Here is a 26164-nt window from a genome sequence, read left to right as displayed (position 1 = left end):
AAGTTGGAGCTTTAGAGGACAGGAAATTCAGAGTGGGAAAACAGAGTTGGGAGCCATTAGCATTTAGGAGTGGCTATAAAATCGAGACTAAACCAAGGAAAAGAAAACATACAAAAGGACAGCAAGCCTGAAAAGAATCTGAGCAATACCAAGGATTAAAAGAAACGGGGACAAAGAAGAAAAACTCATTAGAATTATGGAGATATTGATATATCACTGAAAACAAGCAGTAGGGAGTTAAAGGTTTTTTTTCTCTCCAAATGAAATACTTTATCGCTCTGTAGACATTTACAATTTATTTCATAATTCAGCAAAAATTTTAGAATGCCCTTCCTGCTGAACCATATAACCACTGTTTCTCAGTTTTACCAGCTTTATCATCTAAAGTTTCTGCATTATTTAATTTTGAAATGTATTCATTCTGTTTTTAAGAATTACATCTCTTAATGAAATCCTATACAATATATTAAGAAGTATAATAGCCAATCAAAATTAATATTAAATGCCTTGATAGATTTTTCTAAAAGAAGCATTACTTTTTTTCTAAATTAAGATGTTAATATAGGAGAATAGCTAATATATTTATTTCTATGATAAGAAAAATTTATGCTTCTATGGATGATATTTTTACTTTTTAGAAACATCAAACTTTTCTATTTCAAATACAATAGTTTAAGGTTATGCTAATTAAAGCTCTAGGGATACAAAATTACCAAGTTTCTATTCTCTGAAACATCTTCCTCATTTTACAGATCAATTCAAAAGGAAAATCATGGAAGTGGACGTGGCTCAACTGATAAGAGCGTCTGTCTACCATATGGAGAGTCCAGGGTTCAAGCGCCAGGGCCTCTGATCCGTGTGATGAGCTGGCCCACGTGCAGTGGTGCCACGCAAGGAGTGCTGTGCCACACAGGGGTATCCCCTGCTTAAGGGTGTCTCACACACAAGGAGTGCGCCCCGCAAGGAGAGCCGACCTGCGTGAAAAAAGCTCAGTCTGCCCAGGAGTGGCACCACACATACGCAGAGCTGACGCAGCAAGATGACACAACAAAAAAAAGACAGTTTCCCAATGCCGCCTGATAATGCAAGCAGACACAGAAGAATACACAGCGAATGGACACAGAGAGCAGACAATGGGGGAGAGAGAAGGGGAGAGAAATAAATAAATCTAAAAAAAAAAAAATACAAAGGAAAGTTAAACTCTAATTAAAAAATTTAGTGCCTTCTTCAACGTTTAATACCTATATCAGAAACTATATAGTAGTCATTGTGACAACAATTGCCCTAGCTTATGTTAGGTGAAGTCATAGGTTTAAATGGAAAACTTTCTGATTATGATTTTTAACTGCTCAGTATATTTTAAACTGGTAGATATCAACAAGGTGGCTAATAATATACAATGATCAGTTTTTGCCTTGAGTTCAGATATTTTTTCTAAAGCATCTAAGTGCCTAATTCTGTGCCTGGTATACAGCTCGTCCTCACTGATATGATTTCTCTCTGTATCTCCCCACTTAATCCTACTTCTAATTTTTTTTTTAATTTAAAAAAATTTATTTTATATATATATATTTTAGGATACATAGATCACAAAATGTTACGTTATAAGAAGGGTTTTGTTTTTTTAAAATTTTTTTTATTTTTAAAGATTTATTTTTTATTTCTCTCCCCTTCCCCCGCCCCCAGTTGTCTGCTCTCTGTGTCCATTCACTGTGTGTTCTTCTGTGACTGCTTCTATCCTTATCAGCGGCACAGGAATCTGTGTTTCTTTTTGTTGCGTCATCTTGTTGTGTCAGCTCTCCTTGTGTGCAGCGCCATTATAAGAAGGGTTTTAAATGAGACAATATGATGTCCTGGATTTGCTTTAAATTATGTCAGTGGGGAGGTAAAAAAAAAAAAAAAGACGGAGCAGTGACTGGTAAGATTCACAAAATATTAACATCAGTTGATGGTGAACGAGGGGTTCATATATTATTCTATTTATATGCATTCCTTTTTACTTTTAGCAATGGAAAAAGAGAAAACGCACACATCGAAGTCAAAGAGCAGCTCAGTAAACTAAGGTTTAAAAAGTTCTCTTGAGATACTGTGTTCATAAATTAAAAGACTCACGCTTGGTACGACAGCAACTCTCCTAGTATTAAAACCCCCAACTGTGGGCAGCCCTGCCCCTCCGCGGGCAAGGCAGTGCCGCAGGAAGTCGCTGGTGCGCGCGTGCTGGCTGGCCCGCCCAGGGAGGTGGGGCGCAGTCGGGGGAAGTTCTCGGCGCCCAGGCCACTCGGGAGCTGGTCTGTGCCCGCGTGGCTCCCTGGCCCTGTTCTGGCTGGGAAAGCCCACTCTGGATTTGCCCTCCGGGTAAAAGCAGTGAGAGAACAGAGTAAAGGAAAACTATGGAGGCTGACCTCTGGGACAAAGGCCTGCCCCCTTCAAATGACCAGGACACGGGGTCTGCCTCCTGGGCCACAACTGCTGCACACAGAGGCATTCCAAAACCACCAACTGCAAAAGCACAAGACAAGACAGGCCCAGGAAGAAGGCAGAGCCCTGTGCACGGCACGGCATGTGCCTCGGACAGGCTTTCCTGGCAGGAGGGCTGAGCGCAAGAAAATCTGTCTCTTTGCCAGGAGGTTACGAAAGAAACAGACATGAAAGGGAATAAGTCCCAGAGCCAACATTTCAAAATATTAAAACGTAAAAGACAAAGAAACAGGAAATGATGGTCCATCCAAAGGAAAAGGATAAAAATACAGAAAACAGCAATGAAAATGACAAGATCATGGTCATACTGAATAAAGCCTTTTAAAAATGCTCTTAAAAATGCTAAAGAAGATGAACGACAGTACAGAGAAAGAACTAAAGAATATCAGGAAAACAATGAATGAACAATATGAGTGTCTAAGTAAAGAGATAGAAATTTTAAAAAGGAACCAAACAGAACTTCTGGAGTTGAAGATCACAATAACTGAAACAAAAAATGTCCAAGAGTGTTTCAAGAGCAGACTGGAACTGGCAGAAAAATCAATGAACTTGAAGACAATATACTTCAAATGAGTTAGGCTAAGGAGCAGAAAGAGAAAGGAAGTATTAAAAGTGAAAATAGGGAGCTGGTGCAGCTCAGTGGTTGAGCACTGGTTTCCCACACCCGAGGTCTCGGTACTTCTGAAAAAAGAAAGTGAAAATAATTTAAGGCATCTCTGGCAAACCATCTAGTGTACCAATATGCACATTTTGAGAGTCACAGAAGGAGAAGACAGACAGGGACAGACTATTGAATAGTCAAAAGAAATAACGAGAGAGAACCTCCCAAACTTAGCAGAACACATGAACATATACATTCGAGGAGCTCAGAAACATCATCCAGGCTAAACAGGAAGAAAAATACACTCTATCATATATTGATTACATGATCAAATGTGCAGGACAAGGAGAGAGTCTGAAAGTTAAGAAAAAAATCAACATTCCATTCAAGAGAGGCCCAATTAGATTGAGTGCCAATTTGATATCAGAAACAATGGAGGCAAAAAAGCAGTGGACTGAAATACTTAAAAGTGCTGAAGGAAAACAACTGCCAGCCTAGAATTTTATATCCAGTAAGGCTCTCTTTCAAAAATGAGGGAGAGGGAAGTGGACGTGGCTCAAGCGCCTGTGCTCCTGTCTACCACAAGAGGTCCAGGGTTTGATTTCTGGGGCCTCCTGGTGAAAGGCGAGCTGGCCCGAGCAGAGAGCTGGCCCACGTGGCAAGCTGGCCCATGTGGAGAGCTGGCCTGCGTGGAGAGCTGGCCCGCGTGGCAAGTTGGCCCATGTGGAAAGCTGGCCTGAGCAGAGAGCTGGCCCACGTGGCAAGCTGGCCCATGTGGAGAGCTGGCCTGCATGGAGAGCTGGCCCGCGTGGCGAGCTGGCCCATGTGGAAAGCTGGCCTGAGCAGAGAGCTGGCCCACGTGGCAAGCTGGCCCATGTGGAGAGCTGGCCTGCGTGGAGAGCTGGCCCGCGTGGCGAGCTGGCCCATGTGGAAAGCTGGCCTGAGCAGAGAGCTGGCCCATGTGGCGAGCTGGCCCATGTGGAGAGCTGGCCCACATGGAAAGCTGGCCTGAGCAGAGAGCTGGCCCATGTGGCAAGCTGGCCTGCATGGAGAGCTGGCCCATGTGAAGAGCTGGCCTGCATGGAGAGCTGGCTTGCGTGAAGAGCTGGCCTGAGCAGAGAGCTGGCCCATGTGGCAAACTGGCCTGCATGGAGAGCTGGCCCATGTGGAGAGCTGGCACAGCAAGATGATGCAACAAAAAGACACACAGAGGAGAGACAGTAAGATGCAGACCAGGGAGCCGAGGTGGTGCAAGCAATTGAGCGCCTCTCCCCCAATCCAGAAGGCCCCAGGATCAGCTCCTGGTGCTTCCTAAAGAGAAGACAAGCAGGCACAGAAGAATGTGCAGCAAGTGGACACAGAGAGCAGATAACGAGTGCAAAATAAATGAGGTGGGGGAGAGATAATAAATCTTTAAAAAAAAGGAGGGAGAGATCAAGACATTCTCAAATAAAAGCTGAGGGGGGTCATCACCACTAGGCTTGCCCGACAAGCAATGCTAAAGGGAGTTCTTCAGACCGAAAGAAAAGGACACCAGAAATAGTTCAAAGCAGCATAAAGAGTAAATACCTGTGGTAAAGGGAACATCTGGGCAATTACAAATGCCAATATTACCATACTATATTATTTGGGATGTAACCCAACTACTTACTTCCTATAGAAGATACAATGCAAATGCATAAGAAGTAATGATAAAATCTGTTTCTGGACATACAATGTACAAAGATATAAGTGGTGACAAGTACAAAAAAATGGTGGGGGGACAGAGGAGTATAGGAAAAGTATTTGTGCTTGTTACTGAAGTAAGTTGGTTTCAAAAATAGTATTATTATGTATTTAGGACGTTAAAATTTAATCCCATGGTAACCACAAGGAAAACAGGTGAAAAATATATTCAGATACAAATGAGAAGGCACTCAATGTGGTACAAAAAAAAAAAGGAAATAAATATAAAAGTAGGCATTAACAGAAGTGAGAGTCAAAAAATTTATCAAACTTAGGCTAAACAGCAACTGAAAGAAGTACTACATTAGCAGTAGTAACTTTTTAAAAAGATTTATTTTTTATTATTTCTCTCTCCCCCCCTCCCCCAGTTGTCTGCTCTCTGTGTCCACTTGCTGGGTGTTCTTCTGTGTCCACTTGGATTTTTGTTGGAGGCATTGGGAATCTGTGTCTCTTTTTTGTTGCATCATCTTGCTGCGTCAGCTCTCCGTGTGTGTGGCACCACTCTCGGGCAGGCTATGCTTTTTTTGCGCAGGGCGGCTCTCCTTACGGGGTGCACTCCTTGCAAGTGGGGCCCCCCTACACGGAGGACACCCCTGCATGGCATGGCACTCCTTGCGCCCATCAGCACTGCGCATGGGCCAGCTCCACACGGGTCAGGAGGCCTGGGGTTTGAACCCTGGACCTCCCCTGTGGTAAGTGGATGCTCTATCCATTGAGCCAAGTCCGCTTCCTAGCAGTAGTGACTTTAAATGTAAATGGATTACATCTTCCTATCCTGGCGAGGAGGGGAATGCAGGTCTGGGAACCAAAGTTCAAAGGGCCACAGCTAGGGCAGACCCGGCAGAGAACAGTGCCCCATGTGCCTCCCCACCCACTCTGTGGCCGCAGCCGCTCGAGGCGAAGACACTCCCACACCAGCTGCCCCTCGCCCAAGGTTCACATCACTCATGGCCCCAGACCCAAGGCCAGCCCTTCCTGCTCCCTCCTAGAGGAAGTGTCTCTTGATACCTGATTTTTAGTTTCTACAAATGACATCATGGCCCTGCTAAATTTCATACTGGAACGGAGTTAGAGCAACTTCTTGTCACAGCTGTCCTTGATTCAGAGTACAGTATTTTCCCCAAATCTCTTCAGAGGAGTCCTATAATTTAGCTGTGAATGCGTCAGTGGCTATGCTCCAGGCCAGCAGAGTTTGGGGTGTATTACAAGGTTTAGAGACTTTTAGCCAGTTAATTTATCGAGATTCTTTTGGGACTTTTATCTTCAATGAACTCAACATTATTGATTCTCCAAGGTTTCCTCATAGAGGAATTTTAATTGATACAGCCAGACACTATCTACTGCTGAGTATTCTTAAAACTCTGGACGCCAAGCTTTTAGTAAATTTAATGGTCTCTACTGGCAGAGTTGATAAGTCTTTTCCTTTTCAGAGCACTACCTTTCCCGAGTTAAGCAATAAAAGAAGCTACTCTTCATTTCATGTTTATACCCCAAATGATATCTGTATGGTGAATGAATAGCTCAGTTATGAGGCATTTGTGTCATACCAGAGTTTAATACCCCTAGACATATGCAATCTTGGGGACAAGGTCATATAACATGTTGTCCATGTTATAATGGACAAAACAAGCATGGAACTTTTGGACCTATATACCCTGTTCCAAATACAACTTATGACTTTCTGTCTAAATTTTTTAGAGAAATTAATAAGGTGTTTCCAGATCATTTCACTCATTTGGGAGGAGATGAAGTGGAGGAGATTAAATCCAAAAATCCTAAATTTCATGAAGAAAAAAAAGACTTTGGCACAGACTTTTAAAAAAACTAGAATCTTTCTATGTTCAGAATCTTTTAGAAATTTTTTCAACCATAACCAAGAGCTCCCTAATCTAGCAAGAGGTTTTTGATGATGACATGATGCTTCATCCAGGCACAACGGATGAAATGTGGAAAGATGGCCATTATCCTAGAGAACCAAGTGAAGCTCCAAAGCCGGCTTCCCTGTAATCCTTGCTGTTCCTTGGTACTTAGGCTGGATTAGTTAAGGGCAGGATTGGAAAAAATACTAGGAAGCGGACCCCCTTGGTCTTGACGGCACTGTGGAACTGAAAAAACTGAGCACCCTGGGAGAAGCTTGTCTTTGGGATGAATATCTGGATGCAACTAACCTCACTCCAAGTTTATGGCCTCGAGTAAGTGCTGTTGGTGAGACTCTGAGTCACAAAGATGCCACACATGGACTAAGGGACACAGAACCTCTTTTTGCTGGACCCTATGATTATGAGAACAAAATGCAAACAGGAGTTTTAAAAGAAGAAAAATAGGAGGGAGATAAAGGTCTGTACCATGATCAACTTAGTTTTGAAATCATAAATTAAGATTTGCTAGTCTTTGGAATAAAATGTCGTTTTCTACTGATTGGGGAAAAAAAATGTATTAAACCATCCAGTCAAATGGCAGATATTGGCAGAGTGGATAAAAATGCATACCCCAACCAACCATACGCTGTCTACAAGAGACTTGCCTTAAATTCAAAATATAAGTAGGTTGAGGGTGAAAGGATGGAAAGAAAATAAATATGCCATGCAAGTAGTAACCAAAAGAAAGCTGGGGAGCCTATACTATTATGGGATAAATTAGAATTTAAGTCAAAAACAATTATGAGGGACAAAGGTGGTCATTATATTCTGGTAAAGGGGACAACAGTAAGATGTAACAATTACCAATATATACATTAACCTAATAGCAGAGCCCTAAAATACTGACAAATTTGAAGGGAGAAATTGATAGTTGTGCATTAATAGTAGAAGACTTTAATATACCACTCTCATGGACAGAACATCTAGTCAGAAGATCAACAGGGAAATACAGGACTTGAATGATAAACTAAATCAACTAGATATAACACACACACACACACACACGACTGCACTGAACCAAAAACAGAACACACATTCTTCTCAAGTGCAAGTGGATTATTCCCCAGGATAGAACATACGTTAGGTCATAAAACAAGTCTCAATAAATTAAAAAATATTGAAACCACACAATGTATATTATTCTCCAACTTCAATGAAATAAAGCTAGAAATCATTAACAGAGGGGGAAAGAGAAAATTCACAAATAAGTAGGAAATTAGTTTTAAGATCTAACCTCAAAACTGAAAAAACCAGGAAAAGAAAAGCAAACTAAATCTAAAGCGAGAAGTCAGGAAATAAAGATAGAGCAGAAATAAATAAAATAGAGAATAAAAAAAAACCAATAGAGGGAAACGGACTTTGGCCCAGTGGTTAGGGTGTCCGTCTACCACATGGTAGGTCCGCGGTTCAAGCCCCGGGCCTCTTTGACCCGTGTGGAGCTGGCCCGTGCGCAGTACTGATGCGCGCAAGGAGTGCCCTGCTACACAGGGGTGTCCCCCGCGTAGGGGAGCCCCACGCGCAAGGAGTGCACCCATAAGCAGAGCCGCCCAGCGTGAAGGAGGGAGCAGCCTGCCCAGGAATGGCGCCGCCCACACTTCCCGTGCCGCTGACGGCAACAGAAGCTGACAAAGAAACAAGACGCAGCAAAAAGACACAGAAAACAGACAACCGGGGGAGGGAAGGGGAATTAAATAAATAAAAATAAATCTTAAAAAAAAAAAAACAAAAAAAAACCCCAATAGAACATTAATAAAACCAAAAGTTGGTTCTTTGAAAAATCAATAGAATTGAAAAAACTTTAGCTAAATTGACGAAGAAAAAAGTGAGGATGCAAATAACAAAAATCAGAAGTGAAAAGGGGAGGGTATTACTTCCAATCCCATGGAAATAAAAAGGACTATAAGAGAATATTATAAACAACTACATGGCAATAAATTAGATAGCCTAGACAATATGAACAAATTCTTATAAACACACGAACTACCTACAACGACTCAAGAAGAAACAGAATATCTCAACAGAACAATTACAAATAAAGAGATTTAATCAGTCATCAAAAATCTCCCAACAAAGAAAAGCCCAGGAACAGGTGGCTTCATAGGGGAATTCTACCAAACATTCTAAGACTTAATTCCAATTCTGCTCAAACTCTTCCAAAAAACTGAAGAGTTGAGAATACTACCTAAATCATTCTATGATGACATCACCCTCATACCAAAGCTGGATAAAGATACCACAAAAAAAAAGAAAACTACGGACCTATATCTCTTATGAATATAGATGCAAAAATACTCAATGAAATACCAGCAAACTGAATGCAACAACATATTTTAAAAATTATAAACCATGATCAAGTGATATTTATCCCTCAGATGCAAAGATGGTTCAACATGAGAAAATCAATGAGTGTAACATAGCACATTAACATACTGAAGGGAAAAACCACAGATTAATCTCAACTGATGAAGAAAAGGCATTTGACAAATGCAGCACCCTTTACTGATAAAAACACTTAGAACACCAGAAATAGAAGGAAACTTCCTCAACATGATCAAAAGTGTAAGACTGGAAAAAGATAATTCACGCATGCAGAAACCAAAAAAAAAAAAAGCTGGGGTGCCTATACTTACATTGGATGATATAGACTTTAAAAGTAAATCTGTTTAAAAGTAAAGGAAGGACATTACATATTAATAAAAGGGATGATTCACCAGGAAGAAATAACAATCATAAATGTGTATTTACCTAACTAGGATAGATGTCCCAAGAAACATCAGGAAAACACTGACAGAACTGAAGGGAGAAACAGACATCTCTAAAGAATAGTTGGAGACTTCAATACACCACTCTCAGCACTGGATAGAACATATGGGCAGAAGATCAATAAAGAATCAGAGAGCTTAAAAAAATAAATTGACTAAACCTAACAGATATTAACAGAACACTGTACCCCAAAACAGCAGGATATATATTCTTTTCAGGTGCTCATGGATTTTTCTCCAGGATAGACCATATGCTGGGTCACAAAGCAGATCTCAATAAATTCAACAAGATAGAAATTATACAAAGCATTTTCTCTGATCATAATGGAATAAAGTTGGAAATCAAAAAGTGGCAGAAAAAGAGAAAATTGACATACATTTGGAGATTAAACAATACACTTAAATAATCAGTGGGTTAAAGAAAAAATTTTAAGAGTAATCAATAAATATCTCAAGACAAATGACAATGAGAACACAATGTATCACAACCTATGGGATGCAGCAAAGGCAGTGCTGAGAGGAAAATTTAGAGCCTTCAATGTTTACATAAAAAAAACAAGAATGAGCTAAAATCAATGACCTAATTACAAGGCTGAAGGAACTAGAAAATGAACAGCAAACTAATTCCAAAGCAAGTAGAAGGAATGAAATATCAAAGATCAGAGCAGAAATAAATGAAATTGTGAGCAAAAAGAACAAGAGAATTAACAAAACCAAAACCTGGCTCTTCGAGAAGATGAACAAAATTGACAAACCCTTAGCTAGACTAAGAAATAACTGAGAAGATGCAAATAAGTAAAATTTTAAAATGACAATGGAACATTACTACTGACCCCACAGAAATAAGAGAGATCATAAGAGGGTACTGTGAACAACTTTATGCCAAAAAACTAGACAATGTAGATGAAATGGATAAACTCCTAGGAACATCCAAACAACCTACACTGACCCTAGAAGAAATAGAAGACCTCAACAAATCAATCACAAGAGAAACAGTCATCAAAGAGCTCCCCAAAATGAAAAGCCGAGGACCAGATGGTTTCACAGGTGAGTTCTACCAAGCAAAGATTTAATACCATTCTTATTCAAGTTCCTCCAAGAAATTGAACAAGAAGGAACGCTACCAAACTCATTCTATGAAACCAGTATCACCCTAATACCAAAGCCAGATAAATATATTATGAAAAAAGAAAATTAAGAGGCCCATTTCTCTAATGAATACCCATGCAAAAATCCTCAATAAAATACTTGTTAACTGATACCAACTACACATTAAAGAATTCTTTATCATGATCAAGTGGGTTTTTTTTTTAACCAGGCATGCAAGGGTGGCTCAACACAAGAAAATCAATCAGCATAATATATCACATTAACAAGTCAAAGAAGAAAAATCACATGATCTTATTGATTGACACAAAAAAGGCACTTGACAAAATACAGCATCCTTTCTGGATAAAAATACTACAAAAGGTAGTAAATGAAGGAAACTTTCTCTACACGATAAAGGCCATATATGAAAAACCCACAGCTAACACTTTACTCAATGGTGAAAGACGGAAAGCTTTCCTGCTGAGATCAGGGACAAGACAAATATGTCCACTATCACCCCTGCTGTTCATTATAGTGCTAGAGATACTAGCTAGAGCAAGCGGGCAAGAAAAAGAAATAAATAGATAGCATCCAAATTGGAAAGGAAGAAGTAAAACTTTCACTATTCATGGATGATATGATCCAATATCTACAAAGTCCCAAAAATCTACAACAAAGCTGCTAGAACTAATAAATGATTTCAGCAGAGTGTCAGGATACAAGATCAACACACAAAAATCAGTGGTGTTTGTATACAATTGTAATGTGCAATCTGAGGAGGAAGTCATAGAAAAAATTCCATTTACAATAGCAACTAAAAGAATCAAATGTTTAGGAAAACCTAACCAAGAATGTAAAGCACTTGCATTCAAAAAATTATAATGCACTGCTAAAATAAATTTTAAAAAGACAAATAATTAGAAAAACATTCTACGCTCATAGAGCAGAAGACTAAGTATCATTAAGATGTTAATTCTATCCAAATTAATATACAGATTCAATACAATCCCAATAAAATTCCATCAGCATTTTTCAAACAAATGGAAAACACAATTATCAAATTTATCTGGAAGGGTAAGAGGCCCCAAATAGCCAGAAACATCTTAAAAAAGAAAAGTGAAGTTGCAGGACTCTTACTTCCAGACTTTAAATCATATTACCTAGCTACAGTAGTAACAGTATGGTATTCACATAAAAAGAGACACATAGACCAATGGAACCGAATTCATGGTTCAGAAACAGACCCTCACATCTCTGGCCAAGTGAGTTTTTACAAGGTTGTCAAACCCACCCAGGTGGAACAGAACAGTCTACTCAACAAATGGTGCTGGGAGAACTGGAAATCCATAGCCAAAATAAAGAAAGGAGACCCTCTCTCACACCTCATACAAAAATTACTCAAAATAGATTACTGACCTAAATATAAAAAAGTACCATAAAGTTCTTAGAAAAAAAGGTAGGGAAACATTTTCAAGACCTAGTGGTAGGTGGTGGATTCTTAAACCTTACACTGAAAGCATGAGCAACAAAAGAAAACATGGATAAATGGGGCCTCCTCAAACTTAAGACACTTCTGTGGTTCAAAATACTTATCAAGAAGGTGAAAAGGCAGCCCACTCAATGGGAGAAAATATTTGGAAATCACATATCCGATAAGGATTTGATTTCCATTCTATATAAAGAGATCATATAACTCAACAATAAAAGAGCAAGCAATGAAATAAAAAAATGGACCAAAGATTTAAATAGATACTTCAACAAAGAGGGAATACAAACGGCCAAAAAGAACATGAAAAAATGTTCCTTATTGCTAGCTATTAGGGAAATGTAAATCAAAACAAGATAGCATCTAATACTGTACAGAATGGCTATTAAAAAAAAAAAGGACAACAATAAGTGCTGTAGAGGATGTGGAGAAATAGGAACATTCCTTCACTGTTGGTAGGACTGTGAAATGGTGTAATCTCTGTGGAAGACAGTTGGGCAATTCCTCAGGACACTAACTATAGAAGTGCCATATGATCAAGCAATTCTTCTACTAGGAATATATCCAGAAGAACTGAAAACTATGACATGAACAGACATCTGCACACTGATGTTCACAGCGGCATTATTCAGAGTTGTGAAAAGATGGAAACAATACAAGTGTCCATCAACCAATGAATGGATAAACAAAATGTGGTATATACATACGGTGGAATACTACACTGCAGTAAGAAGAAATGAAACTGGGACACATATGATAACATGGATGACTCCTGAAGACATTATACTAAGTGAAGTAAGCCAGACACAAAAGGACAAATATTGTTTGGTCTCATTAACTATTAAATGAGAAGAATAAACCCATAGAGTTAAAACCTAGAGTATAGGTTATTAGGAGATAATAGGAGGGTTGAGAAGATCTAATGATACTTAATGTATGTAGAAGTTTTAATTAACTTAATTGTAAAAGTGTGAAAACAGCATTGATGGTAACACATCATATTGAGTAGCAGCTGGTTTATAAACGGGATTGTGGCTGAAAAGGGCAGTCTGGGGAAGTAAATGTCACCTGAAAGCTAAAGAATAATCTAGGGACTGGATAACAACATAAACCCAGAGGGGGATGAGAATTGTGGTTACGGGTACAAACGCAAAAGTCCTTCTGTGAGGTAGAGTGGATGTAAATCACTATTGCAAGGTGGTGGGAATGTGGAGAAGTATGGGAAAACTACAATTGGTGTGATCTATAGACTGTGGTTAACAGCAATACTATAATATTCTTGCATCAATGCCCAAGATGTACTGTGTTGATAATGGGGCTAGATGGAAAAAGTGTGCCAAATATATGCTATGGACCATGGTTGGTGGTAATAATCTGATGATCTTTTTAAATTTTTTTATTTCTCTCCCTGTCCCCCCCCTCCGCGGTTGTCTGCTGTGTCCATTCGCTGTGTGGTCCCGTGTCCGCTTCTATCCTTACCAGCGGCACCAGGCATCTGTGTTTCTGTTTGTTGTGTCAGCTCTCCGTGTGTGTGGCACCATTCTTGGGCAGGCTGCACTTTCTTTCACGCTGGGCGGCTCTCCTTACAGGGTGCAGTCCTTACGTGTGGGGCTCCCCTACGCAGGGGACAACCCTGCGTGGCACAGTACTCCTTGCGCAGCAGTACTGTGCGTGGGCCAGCTCACCACACGGGCCAGGAGACCCTGGGTTTGAACCTTGGACCTCCCATGTGGTAGGCGGATGCCCTATCCATTGGGCCAAGTCCGCTTCCCTAGTCTGATGATCTTATAGCATAATCTGTAACAAATGTTCCACCACAGTGTGGTGTGCTGGTGAAGGGGTGCTGTATGGGAATTCTACACAAGTGCATGATTGCTTTTTTAGTTCACAACCTCTGTAATAAAAATACATAGTTAACAAATAGGGTAGGTTGAGGGAAAAATACACCAAATATATAGGGACTATAGTTAGCAGTAATATTTTGATGATCTCTTGCATAGTTTTTAATAAATGTTTTACAACAAGGAAAGGTGTTGGTGGAGCGGTGATGTCTGAGACCCCTGTATGATAATATGCGTGTTTATTTTGTAAGTTCACAATCTTTACTATACACTTACTGTTTATGTATGTTCATGTATAAGCGATAAACTTAAATAAAAAATATATTTTAAAAAAGACATATGACCCAATTAAAAAATGGGCAAAAGACTTGAATAGACATTTGTCCAAATAACAAATACAAATGGTGAAAAACCACATGCAAAACTGTTTAACATCAGCAGCGATTAGGGAAATGTATATCAAAGAGATATCATTTCACGCCTATCACAATGGCCATTAACACGTATTCCCTGTTGATGAGTGTAAAATGGTGCAGCCTCTGTGGAAGACGATTTGGCAGTTCCTCAGGAAGCTAAATATAGTTCTACCATGAACCAACAATCCCGCTAACAGGAATAAATTCAGAAAAACTCTAAGCAAGGATGCGAACAGATAAAGGCAGACCAATGTTCATAATGGTATTATTCGTATTTACTGAAAGACAGAAACAATGTTAAGTGTCCATCAGCCAATAACGGAAAAACAAGATGTGGTATAGTCACAGGATAAAATATGACACAGGTGTAAGAAAAAATCAATTGGGGAAGCCCATGACAACATGAGGAACCTCAAGGATACTACGCTGAGCAAAACCAGCCAGACAAAAAAGGACGAATATATTTTTTTAAAGATTTATTTATTTATTTTTCTCCCCTCCCCCCCCTCCCCTGGTTGTCTGTTCTCTATTTGCTGCGTCTTCTTTGTCCGCTTCTGTTGTTGTCAGTGGCACGGGAACCTGTGTTTCTTTTTGTTGCATTATCTTGTTGCGTCAGCTCTCCGTGTCGGCAGCGCCATTCTTTTTTTTTTTTAAAGATTTATTTATTTATTTAATTTCCCCCCCTCTCCTGGTTGTCTGTTCTTGGTGTCTATTTGCTGCGTCTTGTTTCTTTGTCCGCTTCTGTTGTCGTCAGCGGCACGGGAAGTGTGGGCGGCGCCATTCCTGGGCAGGCTGCTCCCTCTTTTCACGCTGGGCGGCTTTCCTCACGGGCGCACTCCTTGCGCGTGGGGCTCCCCCACGCGGGGGACACCCTTGCGTGGCACGGCACTCCTTGCGCGCATCAGCGCTGCGCATGGCCAGCTCCACACGGGTCAAGGAGGCCTGGGGTTTGAACCGTGGACCTCCCATATGGTAGACGGACGCCCTAACCACTGGGCCAAAGTCCGTTTCCCAGCAGCGCCATTCTTAGGCAGGCTGCACTTTCTTTCGTGCTGGGCGGCTCTCCTTATGGGGTGCACTCCTTGCGCATGGGGCTCCCCTATGCGGGGGACACCCGTGTGGGCACAGCACTCCTTGTGCGCATCAGCACTGTGCATGGGCCAGCTCCACACGGGTCAAGGAGGCCCAGGGTTTGAACCGCGGACCTTCCATGTGGTAGACAGACGCTCTAACCACTGGGCCAAGTCTGCTTCCCCAAAAGGACGAATATTGTATGGTCTCACTGATAGGAACTAAATACAATGACTGGACTTACAGAGACGGACTGTGAAGTATAGGTTGGTGGGAGACAGGAATGTGGGATGAGAAGGGGGAGAAGATACTGGATGTACATAGAACATTTAATAAGGTCAAATGAAAATATGTTACAGGGGTTGAACTAGATGTTAACACAGTGAATTTAACAAACGCTGTTGATTTATGGATGTGATTGTGACTGAAACAAGCAATCTGTGGAGATTAATTGTAGTTGGAGGACAGCTGGAGATAATATACAGACTGACTATGATTTAGTAGGTGATGATTATGGTTAATAATATAAACACAGGGAAGTGGATTTAGCTCAATGGATAGAGAGTCTGCCTACGACATGGGAGGTCCAGAGCTCAAACTCAGAGCCTCTTGACCTGTGTGATGAGCTGGCCCATGCGCAGTGCTGATGTGGGCAAGGAGTGCGCCCCATAAGGAGAGCTGCCCCGTGTGAAAAGGGTACAGTCTGCCCAGGGGTGGCGCTGTACGCACAGAGCGCTGGTGCAGCGAGATGACACAACAGAAGGAGACACAGATTCCTGGTGCTGACAAGAATACAGGTGGGCACAGGGGAGGGCACTGTGAATGGACACAGAAGAGCAGACAACTGGGGGGGAGGGGAGAGAAATAAATTTAAAAATTAAAAAAAATCCTTAAAAAATAATATAAATACAGTAATGCTCTTCTACTACAAGGTGTTAAGAATATGTACATGGATAAAATATAACATACTTTATAGACCATAGTTAACATTGCAATGTTTTTGCGACAAAAGCAAAGTTGGTACTATATTAATGCTAAAGGTAAAAAAAAATATGGGGTTGGTTTTGTGAGTATGAATATTATTAAGCACCTTTTTTCTCTCTTTTTTTTATTTAGAAGGAGACCATGACTATGTCATTTAAGTAATCTGTATTCATCTGTGTATCTTTCTGTATCTTTCTGAACAATGGAGGAACAACGGAGTTAGTGGTTGGAATTAGATGAGATAAAAGTACATGGACAGGGAAGCAGACGTGGCTCAACCAGTCGGGCACCCACCTACCACATGGGAGGTCCTGAGTTTGGGTCCCAGTGCTTCCAAAAGAAGATGAGCCGATGTTGCGCCCTCTGCAACAATCTAGATGCCACACCTGCTGCGATGTGCTGACACCACAAGCCAGCAGACGCTGCAGCCTGCGGGGAGCAGGTGTGGCTCAGGCTGCTGGGCACTCGCCTCCCTGCGGGAAGCCCTGGGTTCAGTTCCCGCTGCCTCTTGGAGAAGGCGAGCAGACAATGAGCAGACAAGGGGGGAGTAAATAATATAAAAAATGAAGTAAATAGGGAAACGGACTTTGGCCCAGTGGTTAGGGCGTCCGTCTACCATATGGGAGGTCCGCGGTTCAAACCCCGGGCCTCCTTGACCCGTGTGGAGCTGGCCATGCGCAGAACTTTTCAGGAATAACACTTCCATAACTTGTTCAGCTACCTTTTTCTGTTATTTTTTTTTTCAAATTTGAAATAAAGTTATTAAAAAAAACCTGAACTTAATCAATTTGACATGCTTGATCAGAGGTTACAATAAAAAATTTAAAAATTAGTGGTGGTGAAGATGGACTCAAGCTACTGAGTTATATCTACTGAGGTTCAACGTGAACTTTATTCAAGAGAAGAAATAGGATATTTTGATGAAATCAGCCAGGATACAGGTAAGTACTGTTTTGGAGTTGAAGATACACTAAAGGTTTTGGAAATGGGAACTGTAGAGATTCTAATAGTCTATGAAAATATGGATATATTGAGATATGTTCTTTATTGCTAAGGCACAGAGGAGGAGAAAATTCTCTAATGCCAGAACATGAGAAGGATGCATCTCATTTCACAGACAAGACAGCGCAGAAACATGCGCTGACGGGAGCATGCCCCTGCTGGAATGGTTTCCTAATAACTATAACAAATTTGGGGCTACACTGGTAATTGTCACACGTAAGTCACAAGAAGGACCTCAGTTTGTGAAAGTATTTGATGGAATTGGATGTAGCTTGTGACACCGACTACATTTCCAGGGAACAGAACACCAAGGAGACAATGAGTTGTTTTCACCTTGATGACTACTAGGTCCTGTAGAGTGTGCCTCACCCTCTAGCACCCAATCCATGAAGCATGCCCATACTGAAAGCCAGAAAGACTCCTGCCTTACAGCCGGGACACTTCTAAAACTTAATTCATGAGCACTAGATAGTGAAAAGAAAACAGAAACAAAACTAAACCCAACCCTACACTTGGGTTTGTCATGATGGCAGCACGGCAGCCTACAACTAAACTCCAAAATGCCAGTTGGGACTAATTTAAAAAAGAATCCCAGGTTTTACTTTTACTCAAAGGTGAAATTGGTTGCTCTTACATTTTATGGGGAAAAAATGATTTTTTAAACTCATACATAGAAGCAAAATTACTTTAATTGCTGTTCACCTTCAAAAATTAATAGAAGTGAAAAGATACAAAAAAATTAAAAGTGAAAAAAAAATGAGGAAAAGCCCTGAATAGACATTTATGCAAAGAGAAAATACAAATGGAAAAAAAAAACACACAAAAAAAACAGGAAAAGATGTTTAACATCACTAGCTATTAGGGAAATGCATTCAAAACTACAGTGAGTTATCATTTCACACCTACTAGAATAGCCATTATTGAAGTAACATAAAACGACAAGTACTGGAGAATAGGAATGCTCATTCACTGTTGGTGAGGAAAAAAGAATGGTGCAGCAGCTGTGGAAGACTGTTTGCCAGTTTGTAAGGGAGCTAAATAGCATGATCTTGCAATCTCACTACTAGGTAATTATCCCAAAGAACTGGGAGCAGGGGCATGAATGGACATCCAGACACTGATGTTCACAGTAGCTTTATGCAATTCCCAAAAGATTTAAACAACCCAGGCATCCATCGACCAAAGAACGGATAAACATTTTCTGATATATACATACAATGGAATATTATTCAGCTGTGAGAAAAAATGAAGTCATGAAGCATTTGACAACATGGATGAACTTTGAGGATATTATGTTGAGTGAAGCAAACCCAAAGCAAAAGACAAATATTGTATGATTTCACTAACACGAACTAAATATAATGAGCACACTTCAGGGAGTAAAAAGCTGGAATATAGGTCACCAAAAGACAGGAGGAGGCTAGAGAATAAAAACTGAGGCTAAATTTCTGCAGAGTTTGTAAGAAGGTTGTAAACATTTGGAAAGGGAGAGAGGTGACACTAGCACATTATAGTGACTATAATTAGCAGCACTATTATATGGGTATAATAGTGGTTACAGGGAAAATTTAAGGTTGTGTATGTAACTAGTACATATGTAAGAATGTTTTTCTCTGAAACCAAACAAATGTACATTAATGTTACGAGATGTTAAAAATAGGGAGATATTTGGGCAAAACTACTACTAAAGCAAACTATGGGCTGTAAGGAATAGTAATATATTAATATTTTTCCATCATTGGTAAGGGAGAAAAAAGGAATTATACTAAATGATAGAAACCCAACACAAAGTACTACATAATGTTTAACTCCATCTGCACAAAATACAAATAAGTTTATAGAGACAGAAATAGATTTACAGTTATGTATGGTAAGGGAAGGATCAAGGGATTTAGAGGTGATTACAAGGGGTAGGAGGTTTTTCTTTTGGAGTAATGAAATGTTCTAATATTGATTCTAGTGATGAATGCACAACTCTACACCAAAAAACACTAATTGTACACTTTAGAGTAACTATATGGCTTGTGAATGTTTCAATAAAAATGATTTAGTGCCCGCATGGTGAGCTAGTGCCCATGTGGTGAGCCAGTGCCCACCTGAGTGCTTGTGTGGTGAGCCAATGCCTGTGCAAAGTGAGTCAGGCAGCAAGATGACGATGCAACAAAAAAGAGATGAAGGGGAGTGTCAAGGTGAAACGCAGCAGAGACCAGGAACAGAGGTGGCGCAATTGACAGGAAACCTCTCTCCACATCAGAGGTCCCCAGGACCGAATCCCGGGGAATCCTAGAGGAGAAAGACGAGAAGAGAAGACAAAAAAGAGAAATATATACAGAAGATCACAAAGTGAATGTACACAAACAGCAAAAACAGCGGGGGGGGGGGGGGGGGGGGAAGTGATTTAGAAATTAAAAAAAACATGAGATACCATTTCATACCCATTAGAATGGCTTCTATTAAAAAAAACAAAACTGAAAATAACCAGTACTGGAGAGGATGTGCAAAAAAGGAATACTCATTCAATGCTAGTGGCAATGTAAAATAGTATAGCTGCTGTGGAAGACAGTTTGGTGGTTCCTCAGAAAGCTAAGTATAAAATTACCATGTGATCCGCAATCCCACTACTAGGTATATACCTAAAAGAACTGAAAGCAGGGACTTGAACACATATTTGCACACCAATGTTCACAACTGTTAAAAGATGGAAGAAACCCAAGTGTCCATGAACTGATGAACGAATAAATAAAATAGGTGTCTACATACAAAGGAATTATTATTTAGTAGTAAAAAAGGACTGAAGTCCTGATACATGCAATATGGATGACCCTGAAAGACATCATGTTGAGTGAAACAGGTCAGACAAAAGGACAAATATTTTGCGATTTCACTTACATGAAGCAGTCAAGGATGAGCACTCACTGAGCCAGCATGTAGGACATGGGTCAAAAGCGGAAGGCGTTGGGGTAGGGAATGGGAAGTGTGGGGACTCAGGGCCGGGGCTCCCCCTAAGCCCATAGTCTGTAGCCACCCATGTGACTCTGACTTAAGTTTAAGATCAACAACCCTCTACGGAGGCGAAAGAATGTATAGATGGTATCATAAACCATAATCTCCTCAGCAGTAAAGCTTCATTCCTGCGTACAAAATGCTAACACCACAGACCCCACAGGTGCGCACCTCAGGACCCTAGCAGAACTCTGTCCTCAAACCCTACGGAGTTTCTTTGTTCTGAAACTCCTTGTATCATCTCTCACTTTCCTGCCTCTTTGGGGAGTGCTACCTTAGTTCTCCGGACTGCCACCACTGGAGACTCTCTCCCGCTCTTAAGTCCAAATAAAATCTATGTCTAAGTCAGCACTGGGATGTGCTTTGGTCTCGCAGTTGCCCTAACCCGTGCTCTTCAGGAACTGGGTTGGAACAGGAAGTTAAGTTTTAAAATGTACAGGGTTTCTATTTGGAATGATGGAAATGTATTAGTTTTGGATGGTGGTGATGGCAGCCCAACACTGTGAATGCATTTAACTGCACTGAAATATATATCTGAATATAATTAAAAAAGAAAATGTTAGAGTGTATACATAACAGTATAAAAATAAAAATAAAAATCCATGGAGCTACATTACACACAAAGTAAACCCTAAGTTAAACCTTGGACTTCAGTTAATAGTACAATTATTAAAATGTGCTATCATCAACTGTAACAAATGTTCCACTATAAATGCAATATGTTGGGAGGTAGGTGGCTAGCCTGTATTTTAAGCACGATTGTCCTGAAAACCCACAACTTCTCTAATAATGGGGGTGGGGGAAGTTATACATATACCTGCCATCCGTTCCACTCCTACATATTTACCCAAGAAAAATGAAAGCATATTTTCATGCAAAGATTTGTATGTAAATTTTCATAGCACATTTACTTGTAATAGCCCAGAATTAGAAACAACCCAAATTCCCATCAACAGGTAAATGGATAAACAAGTTGTGATGTAACCCTGAAATGAACTACTACTCAGCAATAAAAGAATGAACTATCAACACACACGTGGATCTCAAAATAATTATGCTGAAAGAAGTCAGACAAAAAAGAATACATAAGTATATACTGTATGAGTCCACTTCTATAACATTCTAGAAAACTGACTCACCTGCAGTGACAGCAGATTGGTGACTGCAGAAAGGCAGCAGAAGAGGGAGAGCCGGTTTAGAGACTGGCAGAAGAGAACTTGGGGATGACGAGTATGTTTTTATCTTCACTACAGTCACAGGTGTCCCATGTGTGGACACACGTGTGGTGGCCAGCAGCCCACCTGCCTTCAACCACCCTGCTTCATGGACTGCCTGCCTGTAGCCCTGCTCCCCCCACCCCGCCGCTGTCCCAGGCTTGCAGTGTGTGACCAGTATCTGGCAGAAAGGATGGCGGACTACTTCCAAGACTAGGTTGTAAAAAGTTGTTCCAACTTGGACACCCTCTCTTAGATCATCCAATATGGGCGAAGCAAGTTGCCATGTGGTGAGCAGCTCTTCAAAAGGCCTACACGACAGGGAAATGCACCTCAGCTGTCGGCCAGCTAGGACCCAAGGCTGCCGAGAACCATGGGAACGAGCTGGAAGCAGCTCGCCCAGCCTCAGACCTAGCCAACAGTTTGCCTGCCACCTCGTGAGACCCTGCGCCAGAACCACCCAGCTAAGCCACTCCCAGATTTCTGACCCAGAAACTCTGTAACAAATATTTGCTCTTTGAACCATGCCAAGTTTTGGAGTAATTTGTTATGCAGCAATACATAATTTATACAATATGTCAAAGTTACCATATCATATACTTTAAGTATGTCCACTTATATGTTAGTCATACTTCAGTAAAGCTCTTAAGGGGGGCTACCACTGCTGCCCTCTATGCTCCGCTGTTGAGAGAAAATGGCAGGTTGAAACAGCGCCATCGCTACGGGTGTACACTGTGCCCTCTTCATCAGGTACTGCATTTACTTCGAGCACAAGAGATGGAGTGGCGGCCCCAATTTCAACAACAGGCTGCAAGAGCAAAGAAAGAAGCAGAAAGTTGCCAAGGAGAGCTGGGCTTTCCAGGTTACCTGATCATAAAGATGCTGAAGCTGTTCAGAAATTCTTCCTTGAATAAAGCTTGGTGAAAAGTTACTAGCCCAAGGTGAATAGGAGAAGGGTGTGGGCCATTTGACAAATGAGATTGCTGGGTGTGGACAGCCACAGCAGTTACTGCAAGTTTTACAGCAAACTCCTCCACCACCAGTGTTCCAGATGCTTCTAAGCCCCCAACAATTAGTCAGAGAATTCTAAGTCCTCAGAGCTTGGCTGAAGATGATGGGGAATGAAAAACAAATGTCCGCATAATAAAATCTCTATTTAAAATATTCAAAAATTCTTAACTTGGAAGATGAATAGCTCGGGGAGAACAAGGGCAAATGTGCTTGATATGGACTGTGTACCACACTGAAATCTACCAAAGTTAATTTTTGCTTTGTGTAGATCCATTTGTCTTATTTTTTCCAGTGAAAAGTGTATTTTGATGAGGGCTTTTCATTTTATAAATACACTATGAGTTACTGAAAACTGAAAAAACAAAAACAAAACAAAAACAAAAAGCTCCAAGTTGCCTGTGGATTTCACAATAGGGCATAGGCAACAGTGAGTGTGGAGTAGATTCTAGGCCAATCAGTTAAAGAATGTAGTGGAGACAGCAAATGAAGATGAGTGCACGGAGTAAAAAGGAACTCTGGAAGATGATAGAAATGTTCTACACTTTTATCAGAAGGGTGGTTAATGCAAGTGTACACATTTGTCAAAACTCACTATACTATACATGTAAACTGCATGCATTTTATAGATTGTAAATTACATCTCAATAAAGATGAATTAAAAAAATTTCCTTGGTACACAGGAATTTCATGTACTTCAACAAAAAATCCAAAATGCAAAATAATCTAACTTTCTATACAATTTGATCTATATAGTAACATAGAGACTAGGTAAAAATTAAATACCCTGCGTCAGTTGCTAACACTTTCACAATGTCACAGCCACCAGAGAGCATGCATGCATCGCTGGACCCTCCCCTGTCCCTCTCCCTCATGCAATACCCCCAAGAAACCTTCAAAACAAGGCACTACTTATTTGCAAGGGAGATATGGGCTCTTTCAACAATGCACGCATTGCACAGCCCTCTGAAGCCACCGAAGAACCTGAAGAGGGAGGCCATGGGATCCTGCCCGGGATGGACACCTGGTCAGACTCTCCCGGAATAAGGTGATCAAGAACCACAGCGATGCGCAGTGGCAGCAGCAGCAGGAAAGGCTCTAGGGAGTGTGCTCTGGAGTGGGCTCTATGGGAAGTCAAGCACAGCCTCTGCAGGCACCAAGCAACACGAGAGGAACCATGTCAGTTCCAGACAAAATTCTATTTTTCATAATACAATCACATGACTATAAGACCTTGGGCAAGTTAAACTTCAAGTCTTAGTTTTCTTATCTATAAAATGGACATAATGCGCTACTTCTTAGGGTTGTAATTATAATTAGATAAAATAAATAAGGCATAGTAAAGTCTGGACCACTGTGTCTGAAATAAAATTTCTCAATAAATGTCAGTTACAGCTATTAAGATACCAAAGAATATAGGCTTATTAATCCCTTTCAGAATAAATATAATATGCTATAAAGTCAACATGAGTATGAATAAAAAAATATATACTGTTACTAATATTGTTAATAGTAAACTTAATAATAAGCAAAAATACGGTTTATTACTTAACCAAGTATTACTAATTTAAATGCAATTTAATGAAAAAAAGCAAAACACAAAACTTTCATGAAGAAATATATATAAGAATCTGCTCATTTGTGGAAACAAAAGTTGAAGCTGAAACTGCTGAGATTGGTTACTATGAGGGGGTAGGAACTGGATGAAAAGAATGGGAGAATATGAACTGGAGAGAAAAGACGGGAAGGGAGAGTGATACTTCTGAGCATAACATTTTTATGGCTCTGACTTTTAGAATGACATTTATGATTCACATATGAAAAAAATAAAATCAATCAAGGGTGGTGGGAAGTCCCCAAATGAAATATAAACTGAAAAGAATGAACCTAACTGTATTACAAATGAATGATACCATCACAATTTGCTTAACCACTCACCCTTTGAGGGACATTTGGGTTGTTTCCAGTTTTTAGCAATTACAAATAAAGTTGCTATATTTTGAACAGTGGTGTGTACAGACTTTTGTGTGAAGGTAAGTTTTCACTTCTCTCGGATAAAAGTCCAGGAATGCTATTTTCAGTGCTTTCTAAGCTAAGAGTGCAGTCCAGGAAGCGAGGGCTACCGAGGGAAGAACAGAGCACCCACCGCAACTGCAGAGGGGCTTCTTAGGTTGGGGGTTCAAAGAAAACTGCCCACAGAACAGGACACCTGAGCCTCCACCCAGAACTCACCCCCAGAAGGCCAGACGCCCACCCACTGCCTCAACACCTCTACTTGTATGAGAATAACAGTGCCTAATAGGTACTAAGCACTGTACTAGTTTAGTCCTCCCAAAGTCCTATCGAGTAGGTGCTACATTACCCCATTTTCTAAAAGAGCATGAAGAACAGCTTAAACGACTTCCCTCAAGTCCCACAGCTAACACGTGTGGAGCCAGATAAGAAACCCTTTCTCAATCACTATACGATACTGTCCTGCAGCGCCTCACAGCCACCTCAAATTTAACATTTCTAAAGTTCACTCCTGTTCTCCCCCGCAGACCTGCTCTCCCCTTTAGTCCAGCCCAATAAATGGCAATCCCCATCCTTCCATTTGTTCTGGCCCCAAATCTGGTTGTCCTCCTGATGTCTCCCTCTCACTTTACACCCAATTACCAGTAACTTCATTTAGCTTTACATTCAAACACATCTAGAATCCTTTTTTAAAATATCGGATACGTATAAAATTTTTTTGCATCATGTGTTACACAATACATTGGTTCACAGTATGGCGTGCTTCGCTCAACGTAACAACGTTCTCCGGGGTCACCCATGGTGTGAATGCCTCGCGACTCCGTTTCTTCTTATAGCTGCTGAATCAGAATGCTCCTTACTACCGCCAGCCTGACCCAGCACTGGCCTGCTTCCAGTCTTGTTTGGATTACTCCAACAACCGACTTGGCGATCTTGCTGCTTCCCACCAACCTCTCTGCCCTGAAGGCCAGACCCTCTTCTGTGGTGCGGCCTGCAGATTCTGCTTCCCGTCCTCGGAACGCTCTTCCCCAAGAAACCTACACGGCCTCCCGCGCCTCGCCCAAGTCTGCGCTCCAACGTGACTTCTCAGTGAGGCCTGTCCAAACAACCAGGCGGAGCGCGTCCACACTCCCTCCACCCCTCCCCCCGGCGGTGCTTCGCCTCCTCCTACGGCACACTTTCCTCCTTGGCGGACACATCTTATTTATCTCCACCAGCCGGTAAACTGTGGGGGCAGTCATTTCCCCCCAGCCCTGCAGGGGTGTTCGATAAATGTTTGCCGAATGAACGGATGGTGAATTGGCTTCAAGGAACTGGAGGCAATTTCTACAACCGAAGTGAGTGGAAAGAATAGGAAGACAGGAAAAAGCAGGCCTGGACTAAAACCAGATTCTAAATTTCCTTCACCAAGTACAAACTCTTCAACCTTTAAAGCAAACGCAGACTGGGTAAAAGAAAAGCCGGAAGACCGTCGGGAGACTCGTCTCAGAATCACCACAAATTCCTCTTGCCTTCCCCTAAGCGCGTCTCCCTGGGCCCCGCAAGGGCCCGC

At 41.1% G+C, this 26164-nt stretch overlaps 2 protein-coding genes and 1 pseudogene across 2 annotated transcripts in view; 2 read left to right on the top strand and 1 right to left on the bottom strand.

Annotated features, from left to right (window-relative positions):
* PGAM5 (PGAM family member 5, mitochondrial serine/threonine protein phosphatase) overlaps positions 1-1487 on the top strand; it is a 61337-nt gene extending 59850 nt beyond the window's left edge. Inside the window, exon 7 of the mRNA XM_071209732.1 lies at positions 753-1487. Within this exon, the coding sequence (XP_071065833.1) occupies positions 753-797 (45 nt within the window). The 3' untranslated portion in view covers positions 798-1487. The remainder of the gene's footprint in view (positions 1-752) is intronic.
* The window catches only part of ANKLE2 (ankyrin repeat and LEM domain containing 2), a 47805-nt gene that overhangs the window by 21074 nt on the left and 567 nt on the right, over positions 1-26164 (bottom strand). The window lies entirely within an intron of this gene.
* On the top strand, positions 5841-11135 carry LOC139437008 (beta-hexosaminidase subunit beta pseudogene; annotated as a pseudogene).

Source organism: Dasypus novemcinctus, chromosome 19, assembly GCF_030445035.2.
Source record: "Dasypus novemcinctus isolate mDasNov1 chromosome 19, mDasNov1.1.hap2, whole genome shotgun sequence".
In the NCBI taxonomy this organism is placed as follows: domain Eukaryota; kingdom Metazoa; phylum Chordata; class Mammalia; order Cingulata; family Dasypodidae; genus Dasypus; species Dasypus novemcinctus.
This window is presented reverse-complemented; position numbering and strand designations above follow the sequence as displayed.